This window comes from Phalacrocorax carbo, chromosome 17 (genome assembly GCF_963921805.1).
Source record: "Phalacrocorax carbo chromosome 17, bPhaCar2.1, whole genome shotgun sequence".
NCBI classification, from domain to species: Eukaryota; Metazoa; Chordata; class Aves; order Suliformes; family Phalacrocoracidae; genus Phalacrocorax; species Phalacrocorax carbo.
Genome location: NC_087529.1, coordinates 12,458,375 through 12,485,006, shown reverse-complemented (window position 1 = coordinate 12,485,006; position 26,632 = coordinate 12,458,375). Strand labels below are relative to the sequence as shown.

Below are 26,632 nucleotides of genomic sequence, written 5' to 3'. Positions count from 1 at the left end.
GGGTTCTCAAACTGCCACTATTTCGTGAGACCTATTGCAACAGAGTATAAGTAGTTCCCATAAATGCCTGTTCTTCTATTCCCAGTACGGTCTCAAAGCCGGCAGAGATTGAATTAAGACTCCTTAGTTTATCTCGTCCTTAAGCTGTTGTGACAACACACTGTATCCTACAAAGACCTTGTAAGGAATTAGGCTGAGTTTAAGTCAAAGGGTTTTATAAAATGACTATATATTAAATATATATATACAGCTGCTTAATCCATGGAGTCAATGGGTAATATAGATAATTTTCTGTCAATTCAGTAAATGAGGAATTAAAATATTTTACTGTATACTGTCTCCAAGATCAGAAATAAATCTCAAAATAGGTTTTTAGAAGAAACTGCGAACAGTTTTATACAAATTTACGTAATTATACACAAATAGTAGGTTTTGATTCACATTCCTCTCCTTTGAGGCTATTTCTCAGCAGAGCCTCACCAGCTGTAAACATTACCAGTCTGATCTAAGGGACTGTTCAGCCTTAATTACCTCGCCATAAGCAACGGTGTTGTTGTATCTTCTCATTTCTGGATAAACATGGTCCAGGTACCACTGGAAATTTTTACACTTCAAGCTCTTCCTTAATGCTTTTCTCTCAGAAACATCTCCAATGTCAATACCTGGATTCTGAAAAATAAAGACACAGCACGTCGCTGAATGGATACTCTTAAAAAAAAAAAACTTAAAGAGAGTGTTATTTCACTATTTGATATCACTTCCAAGCCGCCTGGAAACTGCCAGCAGCTGAGTAACTCCACGCAGAGGCCACACCAGGGAATTTTAGCATGTGTGTCCAAGATGAAATCATCTTCATGGAAGTCAGAAGGACGACTTGGGTTTCACAGCCACAGCAAGGAGGAGACACGTACTGCTCTCATAGGTTTTGAAGGCATCCTTGAAATGGCCCCCAGACTGATGCTGGACATGCTTTGGTCCTGGGAGGTAATTTAGAAAAGAGAACCTAAATGGAGGAGAAAAGGTTTTGAAGGAAATATGAGAAGCGCAGTGTAACAGAGGTGAATCTTCCAACCAATTCTCCTGGGCTTCAGATGAATCTGAAAGAGACTGAATTTGTTAATGGGCACAACGACAAAGTATTTTTAAAAGACCTCACATCCCGTTCAGGTACTGATGTACAGGCCTTCCAGAAGAGCTTAACAGCAAATGTACGTCAGGATTTAAAAGATGGTCATGCACTGAATCCTGGAAATGCAAACCCCTGACGGTGCATTGAGCACCAAAACCCTTCCTCTTACTCACTAAGGGTGTGTACCCTACTAAGAGGCAACACAGAGGACAGTACAGTTAAAAGGTATAAAATAAGGGAGGGAAAGAAAAGAAGAAAAAAACAAAAGGTTTAAGAGGCAGATAGCTAAGAATACAGGATAAAAATTACAGAAGAGAACTTGAGGCTGAACCTCAGAAAAACCTCTTGACAATTCAGACAATTATGCTGTGAAATAGTCTCCCTGGAGACATAGAGGAACCCCACTGTTTGAGAAGATTTAAAAGCAGGCAGAGCTACAAAATCTGTCCCTGGAGGAATAATCTTACAGGATCCAGGAGCAGGGGCTGAAGAGAGCTACCCTCCCTTTAACCTTTTATTCCATTATGGAATTTCATTCCAGTTAAGGGGCAGGGAAATACGGGTGTCACTGTTGTGGGCATTTGCTACAGGCCACCTGCTCAGGAAGAGGAAGGCAACAAGGTCTTCTACAGACAGCTGGAAGCCTCCTCACAATCGCAGGCCCTGGTTCTCATGGGGGACTTTAACCACCCTGATATTTGCTGGAAAAGCAACACAGCAAGCTGTGCACAATCCAGGAGGTTCCTGCAGAGCATCAAGGATAACTTTTTGACACAGGTGGTGGAGAAGCCACTGAGGCAAGATGTGCTGCTGGACCTTATACTAACAAAGAAAGTCTGGTTGAGGATGTGAGGGTTGGGGGTAGCCTTGGCTGCAGTGACCGTGAGATGGTGGAGTTCGGGATCCTGCGTGGCAGAAGCAGGGTGACAAGCAGGATTACAACCCTGGACTTCAGGAGAGCTAACTGGTCTCTTCAAAGACCTGCTTGGAGGAATCCCATGGGTTAGGGCTTTAGAAGGTAGGGGTGTCCAAGAGAGCTGGTCAGTATTCCAGTGCCACTTCCTTCAAGCTCAAGATCAGTGCATCCCTCTGAGGAAGAAGTCAAGCAGAGAAGCCAGGAGACCTGCATGGATGAGCAGAGAGCTTACAGGATGTGGAAAAAGGGACTGGCCACTTGCGAGGAATGTAGGAACATTGTCAGGGTATGCAGAGATGCGACGAGGAAGCCCAAGGCCCACCTGGCAAGGGAGGTCAAGGATAACAAGAAGGGTTTCTTCAAATACATCAGGAGTAAAAGAAAGACTGGGGAAACTGTGGGCTGCTGCTGAACGAGGTGGGTGCCCTGGAGACGCAGGATGCAGAGAAGATGGAGTTACTGAATGCCTTCTTTGCTAAGGCTGCCCTCAGGCAAGCCAGGCCCCAGAGGTGAGAGAGAAAATCTGCAGAAAGGAAGGCTTCCCCTTGGTGAGGAGGATTGTGTTAGGCCAAGGGGCCACGGGCACAAGCTGGAACACGGGAAGCTCCACCTGAACATGAGGCCAAACCCCTTCCCTGTGCGGGTGCCAGAGCAGGGGCACAGGCTGCCCAGAGGGGCTGTGGGGTCCCTTCCCTGGAGACATTCACCCCCCGCCTGGACGCGGCCCTGTGCCCCTGCTCTGGGGGTGCCTGCTCCAGCAGGGGTGGGACGGGGTGAGCTCCAGGGGTCCCTGCCAGCCCCCACCAGTCTGGGATTCTGTGAAACCAAAGGCATGTTGCAGACCCTTTCACTCCTTCCTACAGGTGTCTGGGTTTCTACTCTATTTTAGCTCCTGCTCTTGTCTTTTGCAGTGATCATTAAATACAGCTGGAAAAGCAATTTTCCATTACAACACTTGTAATGATCTAATGAATTATTCACTCTGCTTTAGAGAAGACAGCATTTTAATGCGCAACTGGTAGCTTATAGGTAAAAATAAAGATTATTCCGTGAAGACAGGTAGGACAGGCTGAAATCTGAGTGGGCGAGATGCGATGCAGAGCAAAGCAGGACCACAAACCAGTCACTACCTGAAATATTCAGTGCATGGGGTTTGGCTTGGTTTTTAATATAGTGGCATCGCAAAATAATTCACTGTGTATCCATAACCCCTACGCAATACCACCTGTCAGACAAAGCTTCTTTAAAATTAAATTTCGATTTTACAGATAAGACCTATATAAAAATCTCAAATTGGTTTTAGGATAACCCAGATCTGTTTCCCCAGATCCATGCCCAGTCCCAATTCATGTGATGCTGCCTTTACCAAGCCATACAGGACCTGCAGCTTTCTGATGAATTTTAATCCCTTTTTGCCATGCTCCCAAGCTGTTCCTGAGCAGGAGCAGGGTGCCTCACCTCTAAAAAGGAATCAGCCTGAGGATCAGGGCTGAATGCACAGTGATTTATGATCCCTGCCTATGGGCGTTTGGATCTTACAACCTATTTTTAAGAGACCCGAAATCACTCAATCCTGCAGCAACTCTCTGCATCTCCGACCGCTTGGAGCAGTGCCCGTCACAGCCAGTGCCCTCCTGCAGCTCGCTGGGTAAACATCTATTTCTCAATAATGAACTAATCCAGGACTCTCCACCACCCCCAGGATGACAAACCGGCAGTGCAGGCAGCTCACCAACCCTTCCCAGGTACCTGTTGTTCTCTAATACAGTACAAAGTTGCAGTTACCATGCCTCTAATTGCCAGTAACTCTCCCGAGATGTAACCTTTCCTCAGAAAGCAGCGGCAGCTCATGGTTTTAATGTTTTTCAAAATGCCCCAGAGCACTGGGCTGCCACCTGGGGACGCTGCCGCAGCAGGATCAGGACAGCAGCAGCTCTTTGCAGGGGTGTGATCTGCAAGGTATGAGTATTTCACGTTTATTTTTAGCACCAGAAGGGTGGCTGTAAATAACTGCTCACGTGGGGTCTGGCCGCTTGCAGCGGTGGTTTTGCCTTGCGCTTGAACAGAGCAGCCCAGCGCTCGTGCTTAAGTACACTGCGGATGGAGTGGGTTACGGGGGGCTCTGCAGGGCACCCCATCCTCATCCCACCCATCAGCTGGAGACCACTGCCGCCTCCCCCTCCCCACCACCCCTTCTCTTCTGGCAGGAGGAGAGGCAGGAGGTGAGGGGACCAGTCCAGCTGGGGCTGCTCCCAGCATGCTCCAGGCAGCGTTCAGATCTGGAAGGCAGGAGGTGCTCTTGGGTTTCAGGATTAGACATAACCCACACAGAGACCGGAGGCCAAGCAGCAGCCCTCCTGGAGCCTATAGAGCTTTACACAGAAGTGCAGAGAATCGCCTAGAGAGGGGCAGGATGTGTCCCCCGGGCACGGTCAGCTTCTCCGGCTGGCGGGACCCCACAGTTTTCCAAAGAAGCACCATGCTGCAACATGGCGGGATTTACATGAAAAATAACATGTCAGATCTAAGGAAATGTAATCATTTCTGTGCAGAAACAAATATAACCACCAAAGCTATTTAAAGAGAGTGTATCTGGAGCACTTGCAGGTGATGCTGTTGGGAGGGGATCTCCTGCGAGCCACTGACGTACAATCCTTTACCTCTGAACATGGTTTCCAAGCGCTGATGGCCCCAACTTTCCCAACACTGGGAAAGCAAATGGCCCAGGCACCTGGACCATGCACCATCCACAGTGAGCTCCGGGCAGTGACAGCATCTGCGAGCTGGGAAACCCAAGTTGGGCTGCATGTGACATGGACCTGCCCGAGCTGCAGGAAAAAAACTCATACACTAATGATGCTGATATTAATAATCTTCTGCCAACCGACTTTACAGACAGACTCCATCTGCAGCACAGTGTAATGACATAAACTCATGCTGTGTAAACACTCAACAGGGAGATAAACACTACAATACAGGTTTAATTTTTAGAAATGAAAATAAAAAGGCTGATGTGAATCACTGGAACTCCTCCAAAGTCTGCAGGTTTTGCAGCATCTTCATCAAAGCCAAGGGAGCTCTGCTGACTTCCACAGCTGGGGATGCAACCCAGGGTATTTAAGGCTGTCCTTCACCCAGGGGCACTAAATACTCTATAATTCAAGTTTTTAACCCAATAAAGTGAAGACTTAGGATAGGGTGCAACGGCCGTACCTCCAGCGGCAGGTTCCATGCGATATAGACGTGCGATTTGTAGTCGTCCATCCACACCTCGGCCACCCTCAGGGCATTGCGCTTGGTGTAGAAACCGATGTTGTTGTTGTAGGGCTTCTTCTTGCGCTCAATGTGAGCCACCCTGGAGCAGGGCAGGACCTCCATGCTGCCACCACACAGCCACACCTGCAACACAACCGCACGACACCATCAGTACGGGGCTCTGCCGTGATGCAAAGGGTCCATGTATATATTGAGAAAGAAGTCGTGGGTTTTGAGGTTTCTGTAATATCCTGGCAAGCGCGGAGCGTCACATCGTCCAGCTGGCAAGCGGAAAGCCATGGCCAGGTTTGGCCTTTGCTCAACGGCAAGACACGCAGGGAGAATTTAACCTGTGCCCAGAGCAAAACACATGTCGACATTAGAAGGAACAGGTCTATAACCAACATGTGGCATTAATGCGTTGAAGGATCAGGTGCTAAGTTTACAGGGATGTTGCTACTAAATAAAAAGGATTAGTGACTGGAATAGTAGAAACTATTGCAACATCTCCTCCCGCAGAAGGGATGACTCAGTCAAACATATGGCAGAGACAGATTTCTCCCACTTGAAAACATTTGTTCATTATTTTTCTTTCTCATGCTGCTTAAAATCCCCTTAAATCACAGTTTAGAAGTTAATAAAATCATTTGAAATCTTTTTATCACAGGGGAAGGGTATTCAGAGAAAGACATGCCGTACCTGGGTTCTTCCCTCCCTGTTTGTCTTCACCAAGAAGCTATTTATCTTCAATTAAAGACAAGTATCCAGGACACCAGGCAATCGTTACAAACACATATGCCAAACAGGCCTAATAATCCCAGTTTCGCCTATTTTGCAGTCTGCTCTGCATTATAATTTTGCACAGTTGTTATAACACCCATTTCTGGGATCTCTTCCAGGCTCACCACCTTTTATCCCATCTGCATTCCCAAAATTTTACTGACCCTGTTCAATCCTCTTTCCCGGCACCATGAGAAGCCTCATGGCTGTATTGGCTGCCCTTTTTAACCTCTGAGTGACTGTTTTAGCACACCCAACACTGGGCACTTGCACCTTCTAAGCCCAGGTGGCATGAGTAAGGGGCAGCACAGCAGGGAGAGGTCTTCCCTTGGGGTAATCCTGCTTCTCGTGCTGTTCTCGCTTGGACTGCTGCAGAATATAGGAGCCCACAGCAAAAAATCAGAGCCCCATTTATTAGCTGGTGCATAAACATGCAGCAAAAATATCCCACCTTACTCCTGGTCTGATGTTTGACCTTTCTGAACACTTTTAAATACAATTTCGTGCCTCCAGAGTGAATTCAGAGCTGGCTGCTGAGATGAAGGGCATGCCCATCCCTCCTATCCAGCCTCAACCACGCTTGCCTCGGGCCAGCGAAGTCCATGAGGTCTGATGAAAGTTTTGCAACAGGCCACATGCTAGCAAAGCAACTACGACGTGAACAAGGTAATTGTAAACAAAAATATATATAATTCAAAAGGAATATTCCCAAGAGAATAGTTTGACACAAACCACTTGAGTTTCTCGCCTGCTCAGTTCTTTAGTTCCTCAGTGTCTCGGTGAAAGAGGAGCATTGAGCTCTGCCCTCAGGTGCTCCAAAAGCTGCTGGGTTCGGCCGCAATGCTGAAAAAAACTACCTGGAAGATCCCCAGCACCACCTGTTTTTGTAGTTTTGGGGATTTGTTAGGCTTTGTCCTTATTTGAGATCAGAATAATTATTTAAAAAATGTAAAAACCATGATGTAATTAAAATGTCATTTTCCAGCAAGCTTGCCTCTAGCAGTAAAGGCGCAATATTGCCTTTCCATGCTTTAGTTAAATAACTCACATGGCTTTATGCTAGACAGCTTTCCTAGATTTCTGAAATAGCTGTACAAACTACCTTGAAATGCACATATTGTAATAACCTGAGAGAGAAGACTGTTGGGCGTTGTGCAAAGGGCATTGCTTATATACATATCCACAAGCCAGTTCCAGAGAGATCATAAAAGGCACTTATGCAAGGAAAGACCATACTTCTATCTCCTAAAAAACACCTAAATTGTCATTATAAAATAAAAAAATCTAACTTTTTACAAGGCATTTATAACCGTTTCAGCTGGTAACAGTGGCAGCAAGGAGAACTATTACATGGGAAACAGCCAAGTTGCACCCGGCATCGCTGTCCTCAGTGTACAGAGGAGGAAGCCATGGCCCCAGGAAGGCGTTGCTTGTTCCCATATCGCCTGGCAAAGACTTTCTGTTCCTGCTGAAATGCAAAACCACACATGAACAGGTCCACAGGTGACAGCACAGGGACTGCAACCCAGGAGACATCCTTCATGGCCACGAAGCACAAGGTGTCTTTGCCCTACAGGCTCAGCGTGATGCTCTACCCTTGCAACAACCACAACTGAGGAGTGGTGAACGGCCCCAAGAGCGGCCCAGGCTTTGTTCTCTTGGCACCAACATAAGATGCGCTGCGAGGCACCGCGACCAAAAGGTCCCAGCAGACTCCATCTTCCAGCAAGGCTGGAAGTCTTCACCCAGCAGATGACCTGATGCATCTCAGCCACTTGTGTCCACATGCTGCAGGCAAAGGCCACGCTCGATCGTGCACATACGCACAGAGGCAGCCGCCTCCGCTGGGCTCACCGGCACTAATGTCCCAACCTGCTGCAGCTCCACCCCTGCACCACTCACACCCTGAGGGCAGAAGGTTCTTTGGGAACCTTCATTTATGTCCCTATTGAGCAGCCAGTTGTCCTCAAAGACCTTTAACAAACAGATGACCTTTCTATTAAGTAGATTTTTCATGTTCATAGCAAATAAACCTATAATCACTTAAGATACTCTATTTACTGCAACTGCATTAACCAGACACTCAGTCCAGCATGTTGTTTCTGCTAATTCCTTTAAGGATTATCTCTTAGTAGATGGGTAATCAAGAGCCAGCACAGCATTAAGACCAATCAGAAAAATAAGGTATTGTCAAAGGAATTCGTGTTCAGCCTATTTAGCAAGGCAGTGTCTTTTATATTGCTTCCTACAATGGATGAAATCACAAACACTTCATTTTATAAAATATGCATGGATGTGATGTAAAGGCATGTTTAAAGACTCGAGACAGAGTATGTAACACAGCACGTTAAATATGATGAGCAAGTCTCAAGTTTCTCCCTTATTTTCTGACATTCACATTCCAATGTGACTATTAGCTTGCCATTCATCCACCCGTAAAGAGATGCAGAATTAAAAATAGAAGCATTCCCCTCCAGTAAATGATGGTGACTCAATAACTTCTCCATCAGTCTACACACAGGAGTAATCAAACACACAGAAAGATGCTTGGATTTATAAATAACCGGTTAACACTAAATTGTAGCGAAGAAATTCCAGAGAAACAAACAGAAAACAAATCCATCACCCAGAGATCTTTGATGTGTTTTTCAGAAAGCTGGTGGGTAATACACTTGCAATTATTTTCCAAGCAAAATGCGACTGTCCTAAGAATTCAGCATGGAAAGCAGCGATTCCTCTGAAGCTGTGCAATGTCTGAGTCTGGCTGAAACTGCACTTGCTTTCTAGGAGTGTTTGCACACGTGGGAGGTAAACTGTGGTTAGCACGAGAATGCGTCGCCTTGCTCCGGTGATGCAACGGCCCAGCTTTGCTTTCTGATCACCCTCCAGATGCACAGAGGTGTCGTGGGTGTGTGAAACCATTCATGAAAGAGCCGGCTTCTCAGTGACCTGCACTGGGGATAACCCAAAACGGGGAGCGGATTCACATGACGCAATACCACAGCTGAGCTACAGGGAAGGTCCAGGCACCTCTCTCGTGCACAGGTACCTGTGTGTTAGTGCGGCTGTGCAAGTGCCCGCCGATATCCAAGAGCAACACATTCCTCCTCCTCCCAGCCAAGACAACAGCTCCTCCTCTGCCAGCTGCCATCCGGCCGGCAGTTGCAAAATCCAAGAGTTGCTCTTACGCTTCTCTTGTGGAGCACTCTATATATCATTCCTAATGACAGCTAGGACATGAGTAAATGTAGCATTTGGGAGCAGTCTGGGGAACAGCGGTGACCCGGCCTGTTAGAGGGGACGGCAAGCAAGCCGAGGGAGGAGACACCCCGACATTGCCTGGGAAATGCACGTCCCCTGCGGTTACTGCGCTCCTGGTAATGGAGGGAGAACGGAAGAGTGCCCAAAAACGCAGCGTACTGATGGTCCTTTGTGGATGTAATAGAGAGGAAATCCCAATTTCACTTCACCTGCTCATTGCAACAGCTGCAGAAACAATTTTCAAAGTGTTAAGCAGTTAAGAACAATTACTGTCCATGATCCCCTTTGCCCTCAAAAATATACTGATACTGCAGCTATCAGTTTGCTTTGTTCCTGTCTGCCAGAGCTGGCAAGTACTCCCAAGGAGCATTATTGAAACAAAAGGGCTTCTGGCAATCTCTCTCATGTCAAAGGAGCCAGCCAGGCAGAAAAGGGTGACCCAGAGGAGATGCACCACCCAGGTGGGTGCCAAAGCCTGTCCTGTGCCATGCCGTGCCTGGGACACCGTCCACGCTCCCCGCTTGAGCAGGGCTAGAAGTACGTGTGGGAGCGGCTGGCCAAGCTCATGCCTTGAGGTCGGCAGTACTAGTGCTATTTGTGCTTTACAGGTCCGGTTTCCTTGGAGGGACCAACCCAGATGATGTGTTTCGATGCCACTTGGTGCAAGCGGGAGGATGCTGCTGAGCACGGGGGGCTGCTGCCTTGTCCCACCCCATCCCCTCCGACAGGTCAGGGCCACTTCCTCCACCGCTGTGTGCTGGCCCCCTCCGCTCACCCCGTGGAGCGGGGGCCCCTCGCGGCTCCCCCTCTCAGGCACAGGTGCCCCCATGCAGCGTCCCAGCCTACCCAGCCCCTACGGAACAGCAAAGGCCACGCAGAGGGGACGGTGTGGCTGCAGCTCTAGCAACAGAATGGGTGAAAAAATAGCTTTGAAAACAGAGGTTTAATGCATATATATTAAGAAAACCTTGTTCCCCTCCCCAGCCTTCTGCAACCTGCCCTTGCTACACCATGGTGCCCACCAGCAGGGGAGTAGAAGATAAAATTAACTTAAAGAGAATATTTTTATCAGAAAACACTGACGCAGGGGCTGCTTCCCCTGGGATGGCAGAGTAGCTCGCACATCCCGCTTCTCTTCACGCGGCTGCAAGCCGTACAAGGGCGGGCTCACCATCTGCTTTTTGCACAAAGAAAACTGACATCAGAAAAAGAGAGAAGGACTTCTGCGAGATCAGAGGCAAAAGTGGGGCTGGTCCCTCACCCTTTGGTAGCCCGTGGAGTGCCAGGACGGTGCCCTGCCCTCCTCTCATCCATCAGTATCTCTGGACGAAAAACCATACTATTGCTGCCCGTGGGCTGCTGCCTTATATAATGCTGTGCTACCTCTTCATCCCTGGGATATAATTAATAAAAATACTAATAATTAATAAAAATAAGAAGGGACGGTGACTACCTTGGGTCCTGGACGTGGCATTCTATCCGGAGAGTGGCATGACATCCACGATGAATGCTGACAGCTCCCATTAAAGGATCCTGACTTTAGTTGCTTATAACTTTGCCAAATTTTAACTATTCAGACTGAAATATATCCTAGAACAGCTCAAGCCTGCCTGCAGTTAATGCAAAGAGACATCATGTCTAATGGTGTCAAGATGAGTCTGTGAGGTACACTTTTAATCTCTGAATGTATTATGACAGAAGGAAACAGGGGAAGAAACCCCCACTCCTAACTTTCATTACACAAACTCCAGGCTTTTTCAGCTGATAACTTCATTTCTAAGGTGATTAGCCAAACCGTGCCTTAATTAGCAATAGATTTCTCATTTAACAGCTTTGCCTTATCTTCACCCCCGTCTTTTCTTTTAAAAGTAACTTCGTAAGTTAAGGGAGAAACACAATTACCCAGGGCAGCTAAAATAATAAGGAATGTATCAGAACAAAGACCTAAATAATAAAATTGAGAAACAGCAAAAAAGGCAAGGAAATAATCCTTTCTCCACATGCTCCCTTGTATAGTTCTGAGAGACGGTATCTCACCAAATTACTCCTTTTGTCAGAAGTAACAACACTTTTACACATACGTTTCCAGTTATGTATCCGAAGCTGTTTTGCCCTTTCTGTTCCCGTCCTGGCTGTGCTCTGTCCCACGTCCCCGCAGGACACCATGGGAGGACATCCCCAGGGCCAAGTTAGCGCTGCCACATCCTAGTCCCCAAGGTACCAGAGCAGCAAAGGGGTCAGGAACGGGATGAAGAAGTCACTCCCCAAACCTCTGTAGTTCCTCGTGCCCAAAGCGACGGTGGGGACGAGACCCGAGCAGGCGATGCCGACGTGGGGCATGGCAGCCCAAGGCAAACTCCTCACCCCCGGGCAGCGGGGTCAAGGATTCCCACAGCAGCAGCCTGTGCAAGGAAAGCCCTGCGATGCTGGAGGAAGCACCCCTTACGCTTAAAATCCTTTTTGAAGAGAGAGGTGCTGCAGTACCTGCCTGTTATTTAAGCATCCTCAGCAGAGAGCAAAGGCAGTGTGTTGGCCTTACTTCCTCTAGAAAGCCTTGTGGTTTGGTCGTTAGAAGTATAACTTAGCAGTAGTACCTTTATTCCCCCAGAGCAAGGTCCTTGTAGTGTAGTAGTGAGAGACACACCCCAGCGAGCCTGTTAAATCCAAGTATTGATAAATAAACATCTCCATGCCATTAGTTGCTGCCTGTTTATGGGTGACAATCAGAAGTTGCATGACTTACACACAGCAAGCTGGATAAGATTTTATATTTTACACACATATATATATACACACACACACTATATCCTATGTCATCACTGAAGTGCTCCTTCAAGCTATTGTGAATGCTACTATCTCATGTAACAATCATGGCAAGAACTGTAGTAGAAATGTTTAGCTGAATTACATGAAGGTCAGTTAAGAAACCACATACAGAGGGGGGAAAAAGAAGGAATATCAGCTCTTTTTGGGGACTTTTTACTTCCATTGCAGTGCAATATAGTAGTCGTGATCTCTGCAGGTGGACATCAGCACTCCTCGAAGAGGACTGCCTTTTCATTTGGATATGTGGGTTTTCACAGATCACATCAAGGGAGAACTGGTGGTATGAGAATTTCTACGCAAGCAGTAAATGTACCACCTTTGAGGCCAGGTTGCTATAGATCCAGCAGAGGTGCAGTGCTGTATCTACAGCCAAGACCAACAACCACAGCAACCAGAGGGTGAGGCACTTCTCCGCACGAGGAGGGATGGACACTCTGGTACATCGATCTCGGAAGAAGGCAACTCGATGCGGGTAGGGACAATGTCTGCACTAATGCACCCAAAAGAGACCCTTCTCTTGCTGGAAATCTCAACACAACTTCATCCTGAACAACTAACAAATCACCTTGGAAACCTCTATGAAGAAGAGAAAGAGACCCAGCATCCTACAGCTGAAATGGGTAAAGGAATTTTGTTGCTAAACCTGTAGATTTGTTTTCTCTCTCATGAGGCCACGGCAACCCTTTCCAAGAGGATCAGGGCCAAGTAGCCAGATCGGGTGCGGTATTCATGTGCCATTTCCTTAAAATATGATTTCTGAATGGACTTGTCCTCACCTGGCCATCTCAGACCATGTCCATTCAAGCAGAGAATGGATGTGGGAGGAGAGGGTAATACTACATTTAAAAGAATAAATTCTTTTTTGGCATTCCTTCTCTCACATTTTATCCTCATGGATCATACCACTTTGGACAGGTTCCTGTCTATGCTGTGCCAGATCAGTAACAGAAATGTCCAGATTGTCCAGTGTCCAAATGCCTTAGCTTTCCTCCTGAGACTACTAAATTCATTCTTTTTATAAGGGCCACTTAAAAATGCCAAATAAGAGTGAAACTCAGGTGCACAACTGACTCCAGCAATACCAGCTAACAGCCACAGTTTTCATCCTCTTAACTCGGCAAGGAACATAAATAGTTTAACATTTGACATATTGGAGACGTTGGAACAAAGCAAGCTTCAGGTCAATGCAAAGCAGTGATTTCTCTGTGCTGCCACAGTTCAAGGAGAATGATACGTACATACCACAATTGTGTTTGCTCAAACTGGAGGCTTTTCCAATGAAAAATTTATGCTGTGCTTCTCCAACAAATGCAACACAACCTGTTCTAAATAGTGCATCATTCCTGGCTACAAAAGGTATTGATTTGACTTTATCACCAGATAAGATACAGAAGAACGGGCTTGGTGGGAAGCTACATTTAAAAGACTCCAATCATAAAGCACAGCATGGGGAGGATTAGCTGTAATGACAAGCGTCCGCATCCTCTTGGCTCGGAAAAACTGCTGAAAAGAAGCGTTTTGCTTCTCAGTGCATCAGGACTGATATTTTAATTGCTGCAAAACTCAACTATAGCAACCAGAGCGACTGTAGCTTTGTCATTTTAGCACTTCTAAAAGTTATTTAAAAAAAAAAAAAAGGAACAGAATATTTTTAAATCCACATCTTGCAAATGCTTGGTGAAACTGAAAAGATGCTCTCACACCTGAACTCCCAGCCTTGGCTGGAGCTGGAGCCAAAATCTGTATCACCAGCTTCCATATGGCTGAGTCCCACGTTCCTGCAGAGCACAAAGCTCCAGTTACATGCTGAAGTGGTTCGCAACTACTGTGGTATTAATCTGGGTACAAATCTCTCCTAATAAGTTTAGTACTGTAATTCCTCAGTACACTGATGTTATCTGATCAGCCTTGGCAGCGTGACAAGGACCTGATTATGTTGTAATAGTATAATGCAAAGATTATTACAGACTCGTAAAAGACAAGTGCCTTAAAACAGCATCAACAATACCTGTAAGTCCTTTCAGAAGGAGAAGAACATGCTGGGTTTTATATGCTTGTAGTACAGAACTTACCTGCAGGATTTGACTATGAACTACTTGGAGGTTGGGGGTTTTATTGTGGTTTTTGTTTTTGTTTTTTAATTGCCAGTAACGTATCAAAAGCATCTTGATCTCATTTTCCTATTACCATTTCTGTCAAAGCTGTAACAATAAAAGAGCGTAAATAGTTCAACAAAATTTTCATCTATTTTTCATGCAAAAGAAGGCTTTAGAGAAAATTATCCATAGACTGTTCTTCGGACTAACACAAGTCCATGTGGGGAGCGGCAGGAGGAGGGGGGAATGTGCCGGGTATCATCTTAACCAGAAAAGGCATTTCTGAAACAGAATTATTTATGCAGAGAGAGGCAGGTGCGTGATCGAGCAGCCCCTGAGCTGACAGCACCTCAGCTCCACCGAGCTCCTTCCAGTCCTCTTAACTCCAGCACATCACGACTGCAGCTTTTGTGATCCGTAATTATAGATAGCCTCTCATCAGATGCTGATGGGAAAGGCGCTGGAAGGAAGCCGAGCTCCTCCATCGATATTCATAGATGGATATGACTGAATGTGACTCAGACTATCCTCTCTGCAGAAAACTGCTCAAGTAACTTATCAAAAAGAGCAGCTAATGAGTTTAAAACTAGAGCGTGCAAATATAGAGGGAGGAACCGTATGCAGCGTCTGCATGAGTCTATTATTTGGTGTGAAAGCCTATGAGTACGCAGACACACGTACACATACGAGGTATTTTATGCCTTATCAGTGCTCAAAGCCAGACTGACAATGTTTCCTAAGCTCTCAGATGTTTTTGCCATGGTCTTTCTCATTCATTATGCTTGGAAAGGATTCTGAACAACAGTGTTGAAACAAACTGTCAGGTTTATCTAAGGCTCTCTACCTTTCTTTTAGACCTTGCTCTTCTTAAGAGGGGCTTCAAAGGGTCCTGCCCATTGCTGGAGCACAGAGCCTGCTCTGCCACAGCCACCACCGAGGCAGAGGGAGCTCTGAGCCGGTGGGATGTGTCTGAACCACAGGTATTTATGTTCCTTTAAAAATGCTCCATTCTGAATTTTATTGCTATATTTTAGTTGATATTGGGTATGATGGGAGGAAATGCTCAGAACTGATGTCCAAAGGAGTTGGAGGGAGCCACTGCAAAACCCGTTTTCTTGGTCCTGCCCAAACCAAGAGTGATGCCGCGTTGCCACAGACACCTGACTGTCACTTCAGTAATGACCTACGGGCAGCTCAGGCAGGGCAAGCGGAATTTGGAAGCCAGCTGTTGTCTGGCCCTTGTTTTAGAGGGGAAAAAGTGTTTGCCCTTTTTACTGAGGTAAGCCATCCTCGCCTGCGGGCTGTCACGTGCTACTGCCCAACACACTCCCCCTCCCAGCACCAAGTCTGCTGCGGAGGACTCAGTGTGTGCAAGTTTGAAATGTTAAGCTAAGGTCCAAGCCAGATGGTTAGAGACCAGAGCAGCTCTGTCATATTTTTGCCATTCACTCTGCCATCTGCTTATTTTCTCCGGCAGCGTTAAAACCCCCTCTTCAGCGGAGCTGTCTCGTACTTTGATATAATGAACACTCTGCAACTCAAAGCAAGTATGTAAGTTTAAAGCCCGAGCAATTGCTGTGGCTCTGAAGCTATCATCAGCAAAACCACTGATAACTGATTGTCACAGACAGCCTTCAACCTCCGCTAAAATACGATGTGAAAATTCTGGTACATGTGCAGGTAAAGCATTGTGCAAAGGCTCTCTAAGATTAACAACCTACTAACAGCTGCTCATCTCGACAGTGGTAGGCACAATCATCTGTTGAATGTCACTCCTTCAAGTCTGGCCAACTCCTGAAATGTTTCCCATCAGGACAGAACCGCTGCTGAGCTGGAGCTGTGATTTTAAATTTGGCAGCCCTGTCTTTGGGGGCAGCGTTTAGGGTGTAACTGTGGCACAGCTGCTTGATCCATCCATGAAACACTCCAAGACCATCGAATTACTTTGGTGGCCATCCATCTGGACTCTCTTTTTCACCTTCAAAAGTTTCCACAGCAAGCGGCCAGGGCTCATACTCACTGTTAGATGGTGGGTTAATAAAGACCGCAGCATTTCCTTAATGTACTTTGGGTCCATGGCCACTGACTTCAAAGGACTTGAACTTGCTCACAGCAGCCAGAAATTCAGCTCTTCAACTAGTAACAAAAGCAACAGCCAAGAGGACCAAGGCTGTGCAGGGACTGGGAACAGATTTGGAACGGATGGAAGCAAAAATATGTCTGCGGCAAAATGGTTTTTTCCCCTCCTGTTATACACAGCACTGTTTAGAAACAGAGCTGCATTCCTATTTTTATTAATAATGGTATTAACGCTGCTCCTGTACAATCTAATCCTGATCACAGCCTTGCTTGGGTATTAAGTCCTGCACTCTCTGAGATCAGCAACGCGACTCCCATAGCCTTTCTCAGAGCCAGGATTGCAGCCCCTCTCTCTCTCACCAGCAAGAGCAATAGCTTTGTGTCGAATGCAGAAAGGATTCACGTCGTTCTGATGAGGGCTGTCACGGACACACCTGCACGCCTGGGTGTTACGTCCTCCACAGTACAGAGGGCCTTGTGTTGGTGGCATGAAAAAGGCAAGTGTATCTTGGTCAATTTACGCTTTCCCCTATTGGCAGTGAACTTACGTGTTTGGGTTATTTATAATAATTAAAGAATTACAGGGTACCTTAGGAAAATACTCCAGATCTGCAGGAAAAGCTGCTTGCATGAGCTGTCCCTAAACCTAATTCAACAAAACCCAATGAAAGCAGAACATATTTACTATTGCACTGCTTAGGGTGACCCAACCCACTGGAACAAGACCGCCTTTGGTCACAGCTCCATTAGGAGATCTGAGATGACATTAACGTCCAGAAGAGCAGCAGTAACCCTTCCCCAGCACAGCCACATCCACTTCTGCCTGCCCCTAACTGGGCATCAGTCGTGCCCCAGTATCCCACCACTACAGTGGGAAAGTGTCCTTCATGGCTACCCAGAAAGCATCTTGCTTCACATTAAGTCCTCCTATAACCTACACTGCAAATTGCTTCTTTGATCCACGGCACCAAACTACCAGGGCAGAGATCAAAGTGGTTTTGAAATCCTACCTCTGCTGCTTGCAGATGCCATTAGCTTGTTACAGCTGGAACTCCGTTCCCAAGGAACGCATTTCAATGCTCCCCTGTTCCCGAAAGCCCAGCCATAAAGCATCTCCTTCATTTCTTTCCACTTACCTTAGGGTCTGGTCACAGCACGGACACCACTTCGCAGAGCATCACAACTAATGATTTTTCATGAAGCAAACGCCGGCTGGCTGTTGTACCCCTTATATTGCACCTCTTCAGTGTAATTTAACAGCAGTGAGACCCAAATGAAGCATTAGCTCTGTGCCGTCCCCAAGGGACTGGCATTACCTGGCTGCTGTGGTGCAGAAGAGGCGGCTCAAGCTGCTATATCAGGATGCCTTTTGATCATCCTTCCCAGAAGCGACAGCTAGGTGGGTCTCCATGCGGCACAGCGTCTGGCCACTGCCCTGAGCACTGCCCGAAGGTGAAGCTACACACACAAAACTGCTGTGAATCAATCACGCGTAAGGCTGCACTTGACAGGCCCAAGCAGGAGCTTTACGTAAAAGACAAAACACACGGACACACAACCACTTTGGGGTTTAGGCATTTGTTTCTGCATTGCTTGTGCTTATGAAAAACCTGGTATATCCCAAATTCCTTATTTTTCCCCTGCAGGTGTGCATAGTGTATAGTCCAAGAAGTATCTTGCGTAGCAGAGGAGGGAGTAGGAGAGCCATAGCCCCTCTGCCCCTACAGTGCCAGCTGCTGGGTGCATGGCTCTGAGCACCCCAGGGCTGCGGTCCTCCCTCCTACGTGCACCTTACAGCAAGCTCTGCTTCTGTAAGCATTTTGACTTCAAACTATTTATATTGCTGTGAACAGGAAAACATGCCTTCCCTATGCTCAGCTCCCACAGCCAGGATGCACAACAGGAGCATCCAGCACTGAGACCACCAGAGGCTGTGGAGCCTCTGTTCCTTATCCTCGACTGGGAAAGCAGATCCAATCTTGAAGGTCGGTCCCCTTTGCGTTGGAAGTGGGCTACAGCCCACCGAAAGTCCCTTCCAGCCTGAATTATTCTACAATTCCTCTACAGAGATGCTTAAGACAGATGTTCAGAGGTCACAGAGAGGACACCACTGGGGTGGGGTAGAGAAAGTGTGAAATACTATCTTGGTTCTTCCACTGAGCATCTTGACAAGTTATTTCTGTGATATCTACCCTTGTTCTCTTCTTTTACAACTCATGTAGTCTAACTGAGATACAATCGCAGGAGGGGAGAGGCTGTCACGCCACACGCAGACAGCTCCCGTTGCGACGGCAGTCTAACCTCAGCCGAGGCCATTCAAGATACTGGAATATAAGGACTGATTTTGCACAGCAGGACTTACAGGGATATTTTAAACTTACATGTCTACTATGGTGTTTTTCAGATGTTTCTACGCTCCAAGTCCTGTGAAATCTTTCAGCTGAGGAGAAGATCCATTCAGAAACTTCTCCAAGTGAGATTACAGTACATCATGTAAGAACTTTTTTTCCCTACCCTCTTCACAGACACTGCAAAATGATGCCTAGACAGCCAGTGTCCACAGGCACCAGACTGAAAACCCAGTCTGAGATGTTTTCTAGATTCTTTACAGCATGGAGGCAGTGGGATCATCCATTGCGTGTTTCTGCTAGACCAGACAGCTAAACACAGCTGAGATGGATCAGGGTATATATTCCTTTTTGTCCACGTAGCAAATAGCGCACAAGGACCTGAACTGTGGCTGGGGTCTATAAGAACAACAAGTTGGCAGGGAAGGAAGACATGGTTAGGAGTCTTTTAAAGGTCAGACTCTACTTCAGATGATCAATGATCTTCAATAAAGTTATAACAGAGAAGCTGACTCAGGAGAAGAGAGTTGGGCAACACAGGCATATTGCCAAGTATCAACAGATAAACCTTAAGGAATTCCAATGTGCAATAAAAGCACTGTTCTTCTGAACAGTCGTATCTCCCAAGTGAATTAAACTGTGCTGGGAGTTGGCGAGAACAGTCATTTCCCAAAATGCTCTACAGCTCAGATGCAGGAGCTTCATCTGAAGTCTTTGGTTCAAAGCAAACCAAAACACCTCTGAACGGGCCAAAGACTCAGCTCACTCACTTATTTACCAAGTTTACGAACTAATATTATTAATTTTGCATGAAATGTGCAGAATGGAGATAGTGGTAAAAACGTACAGGAATACTTTCATGTGTTCAGTCTGATAGGACACTGTTTATCCATTCGATACCACTGTGGTTACCACACTTCTGTGGTTTCCCTCGTCCTGTCATGCACAAAAGTCTCCCTAAATATTTAATAGATTTTAAGAATTTCAATTCTAAGTCTCCAAATACATGCTCATTGTTTAAGATCACCTAATATCTGGTTGTTTCTATTTTCATATTACATCCCTTTTTAAAATCATTCACTTACTCATCAAAAAAAAAAAAAAAAAAAAAGAGAGCCTGTGTAGAATAACGATGCCCTCAATCTATGCAAAAGGTACCGCAAGCCTGGTTAGTGGCACTACATTTCACTCAGCACAGGCCAATTTTGAGACTGCATTTTAATAACAGGAGCACCGTCCTTACCCGTTCTTCCCTGATTCCTCTCGTCGTTGATTTGCCAAGTAGAAATAACTGCGGTGGAAGTGATACAATCCCACAACGCTGGTTTCACACAGACTTTCACCCGAATGGCTCTTACAGAGCCATAAAAAGAACTCCTAAGGATCTTTTTTTCCCAATGAAGCACGTTGATAAAAACAATTAATGTTTTAATTTCTTTATATGTATACATATTTATAAACACACATACTCAGATATTTAATTCTAACACGAAGAAACCTATTACCATTCCCTGTAACTAAGAGCCTCAAAAAGCACCAGGAAGCATGAAAATGGTGATTATATTCTAATCAGACATTTCCAGGGAGAATATTTCTACTTCTTCAGCCAAAGCCTGGAACAGCTCACAAAACAGACTTTCACTGTAGAAATTTGTCTTTAAGTCAAAATTGCTGTTTTCCAAGTCTGCCAAAATCGGGCTGGGCTTTAGGCAACCCCATGTGGCAGCATCCACCTCCCACATGCATTCCCACCCGTTCCCTCGCAGCCCACACCACTCTGGCTGTGGACGCCTCAGGAGCGTTACGGAAGCCCAGGGCACGGGGCATTCACAAAGCCAGTGGTGCAAAGGCTGACGGCAGCTCAGGGAGTACCACACGCACCCGACAAGACATTGGGAGAGAGCACCCACTGTGTCGTGCAGTCTGACTGCCATTCTTCTTCCTCTTGCTTTTTGATTGACTCCAGTCATCCTTATCAGCTGGAGCGTCCCACGAGTGCAGGCTCCCGTGGCCCCGGAGGTGCAGAGTCCAGTGGCGACTCACCAGTGGGAAGATCACATCTTCTGCACTGAGCTCTGCAGGGACACAAGCCTTTGCTGCGCCGTGTAAAGATTACGACAACAAGCTGGCTTTGTACATGCACTAAGACAGGCCTCTCCAATGGCAACCACGTGCTGGTATCCATGGATGAGAGTGAAGAACAGGGCAAGCACATGGTGACCCCCGCCCCAGCGTCTGTCCCAGCTTCAGGCAACCTGTGGCTTAAGGACTCCCTGAGAAAGATGTGAAGTCTTTGCATTCAGTAACACTCTGCAGATGTAACTTCTTGTTTTTTTCCAGGAGCAGCCACGGGGAGAGCAGCTCGCTGTTTCCAAGTATCTGCAAAAGCCAGGCCAGGGCTTTTGCACGTCATGACCATGGTATGTCTTGAACATCATGACCTGTGCTTTTATTTCCCATCTCACTAATTTGCTTCAGGACTTTGTCAGAAGGGGGCCCTGATGGCATTTAATGGGATGGGCCTCTATGGGATTCAAGGTGACCCCAGTATGTAGGGTTGTCTTCCTCGGCCATGTGAGACTGCCGATGCTCAGTTTGAGCTGGCACCAACAAAGAAGGGATATTTTTTAACAAAAAACCATACTTGTTACCCTTTGACTGGAATAGGACATGCCATCTCATGAAGAAGGGCTGGTCTCTCTCAAAACATTTCCTCTTTTTTCTTCGGCCTCCAAGATAAGCAGCAAAGCTCTGGGTTGCTGAGCACAGGCTGACTTCGGGGGCATTGCTGCTTCTCAGCAGCTTGGCTATGCAAGGCCAGAACAGCTCTGCTGCCATTTATTACACATCTGCGCTGTGGACTCAGTGCCCTGTAGGAAAGCCATTTCCCACGTCCCTTCTAGCAGCTCCAAGATTGAGGAGGGCTAACTGCAGCAAGCGGGGAAGGAAGCCAGGCTGCTTAGGAGGCAAATTGCTGTCCCACCCCTCAGTTATGGCCAGAGAGCAGAGAGTCCAGGGAATAGCCTGAATTTCTTTCAGATAAAAGCAGCTCTTAGAAGAGGGCTGGCTGACGCAGCTGGGTTTCACTCAGTGCTACAACAGCTCCTCCACATCAGCTGTCTCCAGAGAGCAGCTGAGAAGATGTGGGCAGTGTGGTTTTATGGGAAGAAGATGAAGACTGAGAGTTTCCAAATGAAGAGTGCATGGGAGAAAATGGACAATCAGGAGCCCCTGCGGCATGGGTGCAGCTGGGATGGTACAGCATCAGCTGCACCATCACGGGGCAGCCCTGTTGTGTTTGGCCATGCTCTGCCTCTACAATGAAGCAAGTCAGCAGAATAGGACTTCCCAGGCCGGGCTGCATGCTCTACACTTACGGGACTTTGGTGGCATCAACACCCAGAGGCAGCAAGTGCTTTGTTTTGGACAAGGACAGAAACCCAGCAAAAGCGCTGCTGCTTCTCAAGGACTCATGACAGCTCCCAGCAAGGGGGCAATGAGGCAGGCTCCCATAATCGGAAACTAACAGCCTACATTACTCACCCTACCTTGTGGGGACAAAATAGTTTTCCCATCAGATATTTTTTCAAAAATCAGCAACTTTAAGGCTCTTCATGATGCCACCCACTCATGTGGCCAAGTTCCTGGTACACATCTGCTTAGAAACAGCCCTGGACCATGGAGGGGATGTTCCTGTTCCCTCTCTCATTTGGCCTAAATGTACTGAAAGTCACCTGTTACAAGGTGCTGGCTCACCGGGGATGGGAAGGGCGACGGGACCTGTTGTGTAGGGCCTGCTGGGGGCTCAAGGCCTTTTGCGACGCACCGGTGAAAGACAAGAGCAAGTCCCAGAAGAGTCTGCCGACGCCCAGGTGGGATGGGTGGGTGCTTTTGTATCAACACTATCCCCAACATATTCAAATTGCTGTATCTGGAAGAAGGCTGTGCTGTGGAAAAAGCAATCCCTGCCATTTAGCAGGAGTGCTGGAGGATGAAGGACATCACCCGTTAACAGTAAACAACTAACGAAGCCAGAGTGTTCTCAGTTATTTTTGTCTGAGAGACTGAAAAAGATGGGTGCTCCTGACGTAACTGTCACGGAGCTTATTTATTCTGCCACGTTTTCCGCCATGTATTTCCCAAGCCATTTATCTAAATGAAGTATCCTGTACTCATAAACAAGTAAGTGTACGGTGGTTACCCAGCCACTTTCCAAATTCTGCCTCATCTAAAGAAGAGATTCATCTTTCTTTGGAGCCCACTTCAAGCTTTACTCCTGCCTCTTTCAAGTACTCACAGTCACTTACAGATCTTGAGCCAGCTTTCATTAAATTGAGATTAAAAGGACTTTTGCCACAGACAAAATCATAAAATGGAAAATGTCTCATTTCAGCTTTTGCCTCCAAATATGAGGCTTGCCATTCAAGGGCGCACCAGCGCTAATAACTTTCCTAACTTTTCTGCTGAAGCAGCTACTTCTATTTTATTCCTTCCAAATGCATGACAGAGGCTACAAAACCCAGAGCAGCAGCCCAGGACATGCTTTTAAGAACAGTCCTATGGCACGTGGGCACTGTGTTTCACTCTAGGAGACCCTACCGCACCACACACGCAGAGGACACGGACGTGAAGCGTCCCGCCCAGTTCTCGCACTTCTCCCTTACCGGTATTTGCCACGAATTCATCATATAAAGGTCTGGCCATGTCTCAAAACAGAGATGAGTCAAAATAATCTAAAAACTTTATCTTTAAAAATTTGGAATATGGTGATTCCACTGAAATTCCACTAAAGAGGAAATGTGGTGTTTCAAGGTAATGGATCAAGCCCCATTTGGATCTCATCAGAACAGAGCGTCTGTATTTTTGGTTTTGCATTAAGTTAAAAATTCATAATAAATTATAATAAAAAGGAAAGCTGTGAATGGAGCAAAATTTCAGATTTAGCAAAACAAAACATTCTCATCAATTAGACCATTTTTTAACTTCAGTTCTGGAAACTTTTCAGGCTTTTCTAAAACACATTTCAAAACCCAAACGCAAATAATGAGTTTTGGAAACTGGAATGTACAAAGTGAACAACAGAGAAGAAATGAGACAATGAGCAGTGCTGTGTCTTCAGGTCATGACGACGTTATGACTCACTCCTCATACATTTGTTTAGATTTCCACACCAATTGTTATTAGTGCCTAATTCATCAGCATTCCTGGGTTTGCTGTGGTTTAAAATGACAAATATAGCAATTCCCTGTAAACACACAAAACCACAAGAGATGGAAACAAAGCATAAAATCAGAAACCCCCACCTTGATTGATCCCAAATTGCTGTCGACAAGTTTTTCTGAACCACCTGCCAGAAAAAATGTCCATTGCTGCAGCCTTGGAGGCTGAGCAGAGGTTGCCCTTCATGTGTCCCTCTGCTCCAGCAAGGTCATGCACGAGAAGGGCTGCTCCAGTGCTATTTATGGCTCTGTAAGTCATACCAGCACGTTAAGATCTTTTATTTTATTTTACCCCGATGTCACCAGGCAGTCTTAAAGTCTCTGCAGTCTTTAAAGCAATGAAAAACCTTCAACCAAAGTCCCTCTAAAATGAAATCTGGGCCACATTCTGGCTCCACTTCAAATTATACTTGTAAAATGTGAGCCAAGTCTCCGAAGGAAAATGGAAACACTTCCATCCGCTTTGATAGGCTTTAAATCAGCCTTAAGCATGGTCCCACATGCCAAACTCGGCAGCGGTTTGCTTGGGAGGCGCCAATGCCATCGTTACCTGCCAGGGCTGAGATTTCAATCAGATTACAATGGTAAAATTTCTTTTTATTTAAAAAGGTGCATTCAGGTGCAAAAGTATCTGCTCCTCCAAGGCACATGGAGAGGTCTAGGTCTGAGAAATGCCTCTCAGCTCTTCTTCATTAGTTTAACTAGAAGCTGCTCATTGGCCTTCCCTGTAAATGAGTGAGCTCTAACACACCGTTAAGCAAAGTTATGCACATCACGCTGGAGGCAGGGAAAAAGCCTGCCCAGATGCTCACATCTTCCTCATTGCTGCAGACAGCCCAGACAGGGAAAGGTTGGGGTTCTGCTCCGGCCTCCTTGGCATTTCTATGCATTTTTAGCTTTCCGTGTGAGGGTAGAGGTCAGACTGCCCTTCCATCATCAAGTGGTTCCCCCACATTTTGGAATAAGCAGTTCCTTGCTGAAAGCACCATGTCAGAGCAGCTGCACATCTCTCTTCATCACTACCTGACCCAGCTCACAGCTGACAAGGCTGCCTAAGCCTTCAGCACTGCTGGGGAAAGAAAAGATCAGGCTTGGTGTCACCAAACCTGACCCGCACCAGACAAGCACATTACAGGGACACGCACAATGATAACGTGTGTATCAGCGTACTAGTGATAATAGGGCTTTGTATATGCTCACAAAGCATATAATAACTTACCTTGTTCTCATTTGCTATGTTCTGTCTGTCATGGTTTGGGTGCTTTTAAATGTCTTTAGAGCTATTTAGGATTACTCATCCTTCTGTGGCATGAAATGAGAATCTGAACTCAAACTGCTGGTACAGAGCTTGTCACTGACTGTTTTCATCTCGGTATAATTACTTTTGAGATAGATGCCTTCACCAGAGAAAGATGACTCAGCTCTCCAGAGACCGGAGAACTTTGGTTCTCCAACACCCTCTTGCTGTAAGAAAACCTTGCTGAAGGTGTTTGGAGCAATCTACTGCCTAAACCCCGGTCTTGCGCTGGGCTTTGTGCCAGCCAGGAGTCTAAGCCCAGCCTGGCTTCAGCAAGGATGAGGCAGGCACTGAGATCCACAGCAGAAATCAGATCAAGGAGCCACAGCCCAGCCGAGGCGGGCTTGCCCGCTACCAGGAACTGCATTTCCATGAAAAATACTGCAATTTGGAAATTCCTTTTCATTCCTACCAGTCCCAGACAAGGGCACCAGAGCAGAAACACAGATCCCACTCTTGTGGAGCTTCTCAGGCTTGACCTGCCATTGCACTGATTTACTGGGACCACTGGGAGAATACACAGACAGCGTCTAATTACGGACACTCCTCACCAAACCCATATGCCAGCAATTAACCCCTCAGCCAGCAGTGTTGGTGGCAAGCCAGTCTAACGCCAGCTGCTTTTTATTTCTCTTACACTCCATACCTGTAGGTGAGAGACAGGATTTCATCTCATCTGTGTTAAGATTATATATTACTGGGTCACACACGTGCTGCACAAAGCGCAGCCAAAGCCTTGATGCTGCCAATGGCATCTCGTGATGATGACAGAGGGACTTGGTTTTAATCCCAGATCCGTAAAATCTCTTAAATGAACTAATAGCAGCTGTTAAGCAAATGTACAATTTAAAGGCAGCAATTAATTTATGCGTTGTCAGGGGTCACAGCCCACATTATCTATGGATCAATAATTAAGAGGTATTTAACTCCTTCCAAAAGGCAGCAGCAATTAATTAGGACAAATGGTATCGTAGTTGTTGTTTTTCTTGAAAGTGCTTTGCTTTGACCAAAACCTATTGTTGTATTTCATTTTCACACTGGAATTGTTTCCCTTTTGCATTTTCTAAATGAAAACCAAACCCCAAGGTTTTCACACACCAAAAAAGGAAAAGAAAGTTGAAAACCATTCTTTTACTGCTTTTCCCCCTTCTTGCTCTGGAAATGAAGTATTGAACAACTTTTGACAGGTCAAACACTTTCATAACCAGCTCACAGCTGGTTGTGGCATAGCCGGGGAGCTTGTTTGGTTGGTTGAGTTTGTTGGGTTTTTTTGTTTGGTTTTTTTGGGGTTTTTTTTTGTTGTTTTTTTTTTTGTGTTGGTTTTTTTTTTTCCACCATCAAGAATAACACTACTCATCTTCCCAAGCTGGAAGATCAGGACACAGCGGAGATCTGGCAGTGGTTGGGAGGGGATGGCTGAAGCCGA

At 46.3% G+C, this 26,632-nt stretch overlaps 1 protein-coding gene across 1 annotated transcript in view; it reads right to left on the bottom strand.

The window, feature by feature from the left end:
• Positions 1-26,632, bottom strand: part of GALNT17 (polypeptide N-acetylgalactosaminyltransferase 17) — a 221,134-nt gene that overhangs the window by 14,994 nt on the left and 179,508 nt on the right. The window contains exons 7-8 of the mRNA XM_064467721.1: positions 5,259-5,444; positions 532-669 (exon numbers count right to left, since the gene is read on the bottom strand). Of these exons, the coding sequence (XP_064323791.1) occupies positions 532-669; positions 5,259-5,444 (324 nt within the window). The remainder of the gene's footprint in view (positions 1-531; positions 670-5,258; positions 5,445-26,632) is intronic.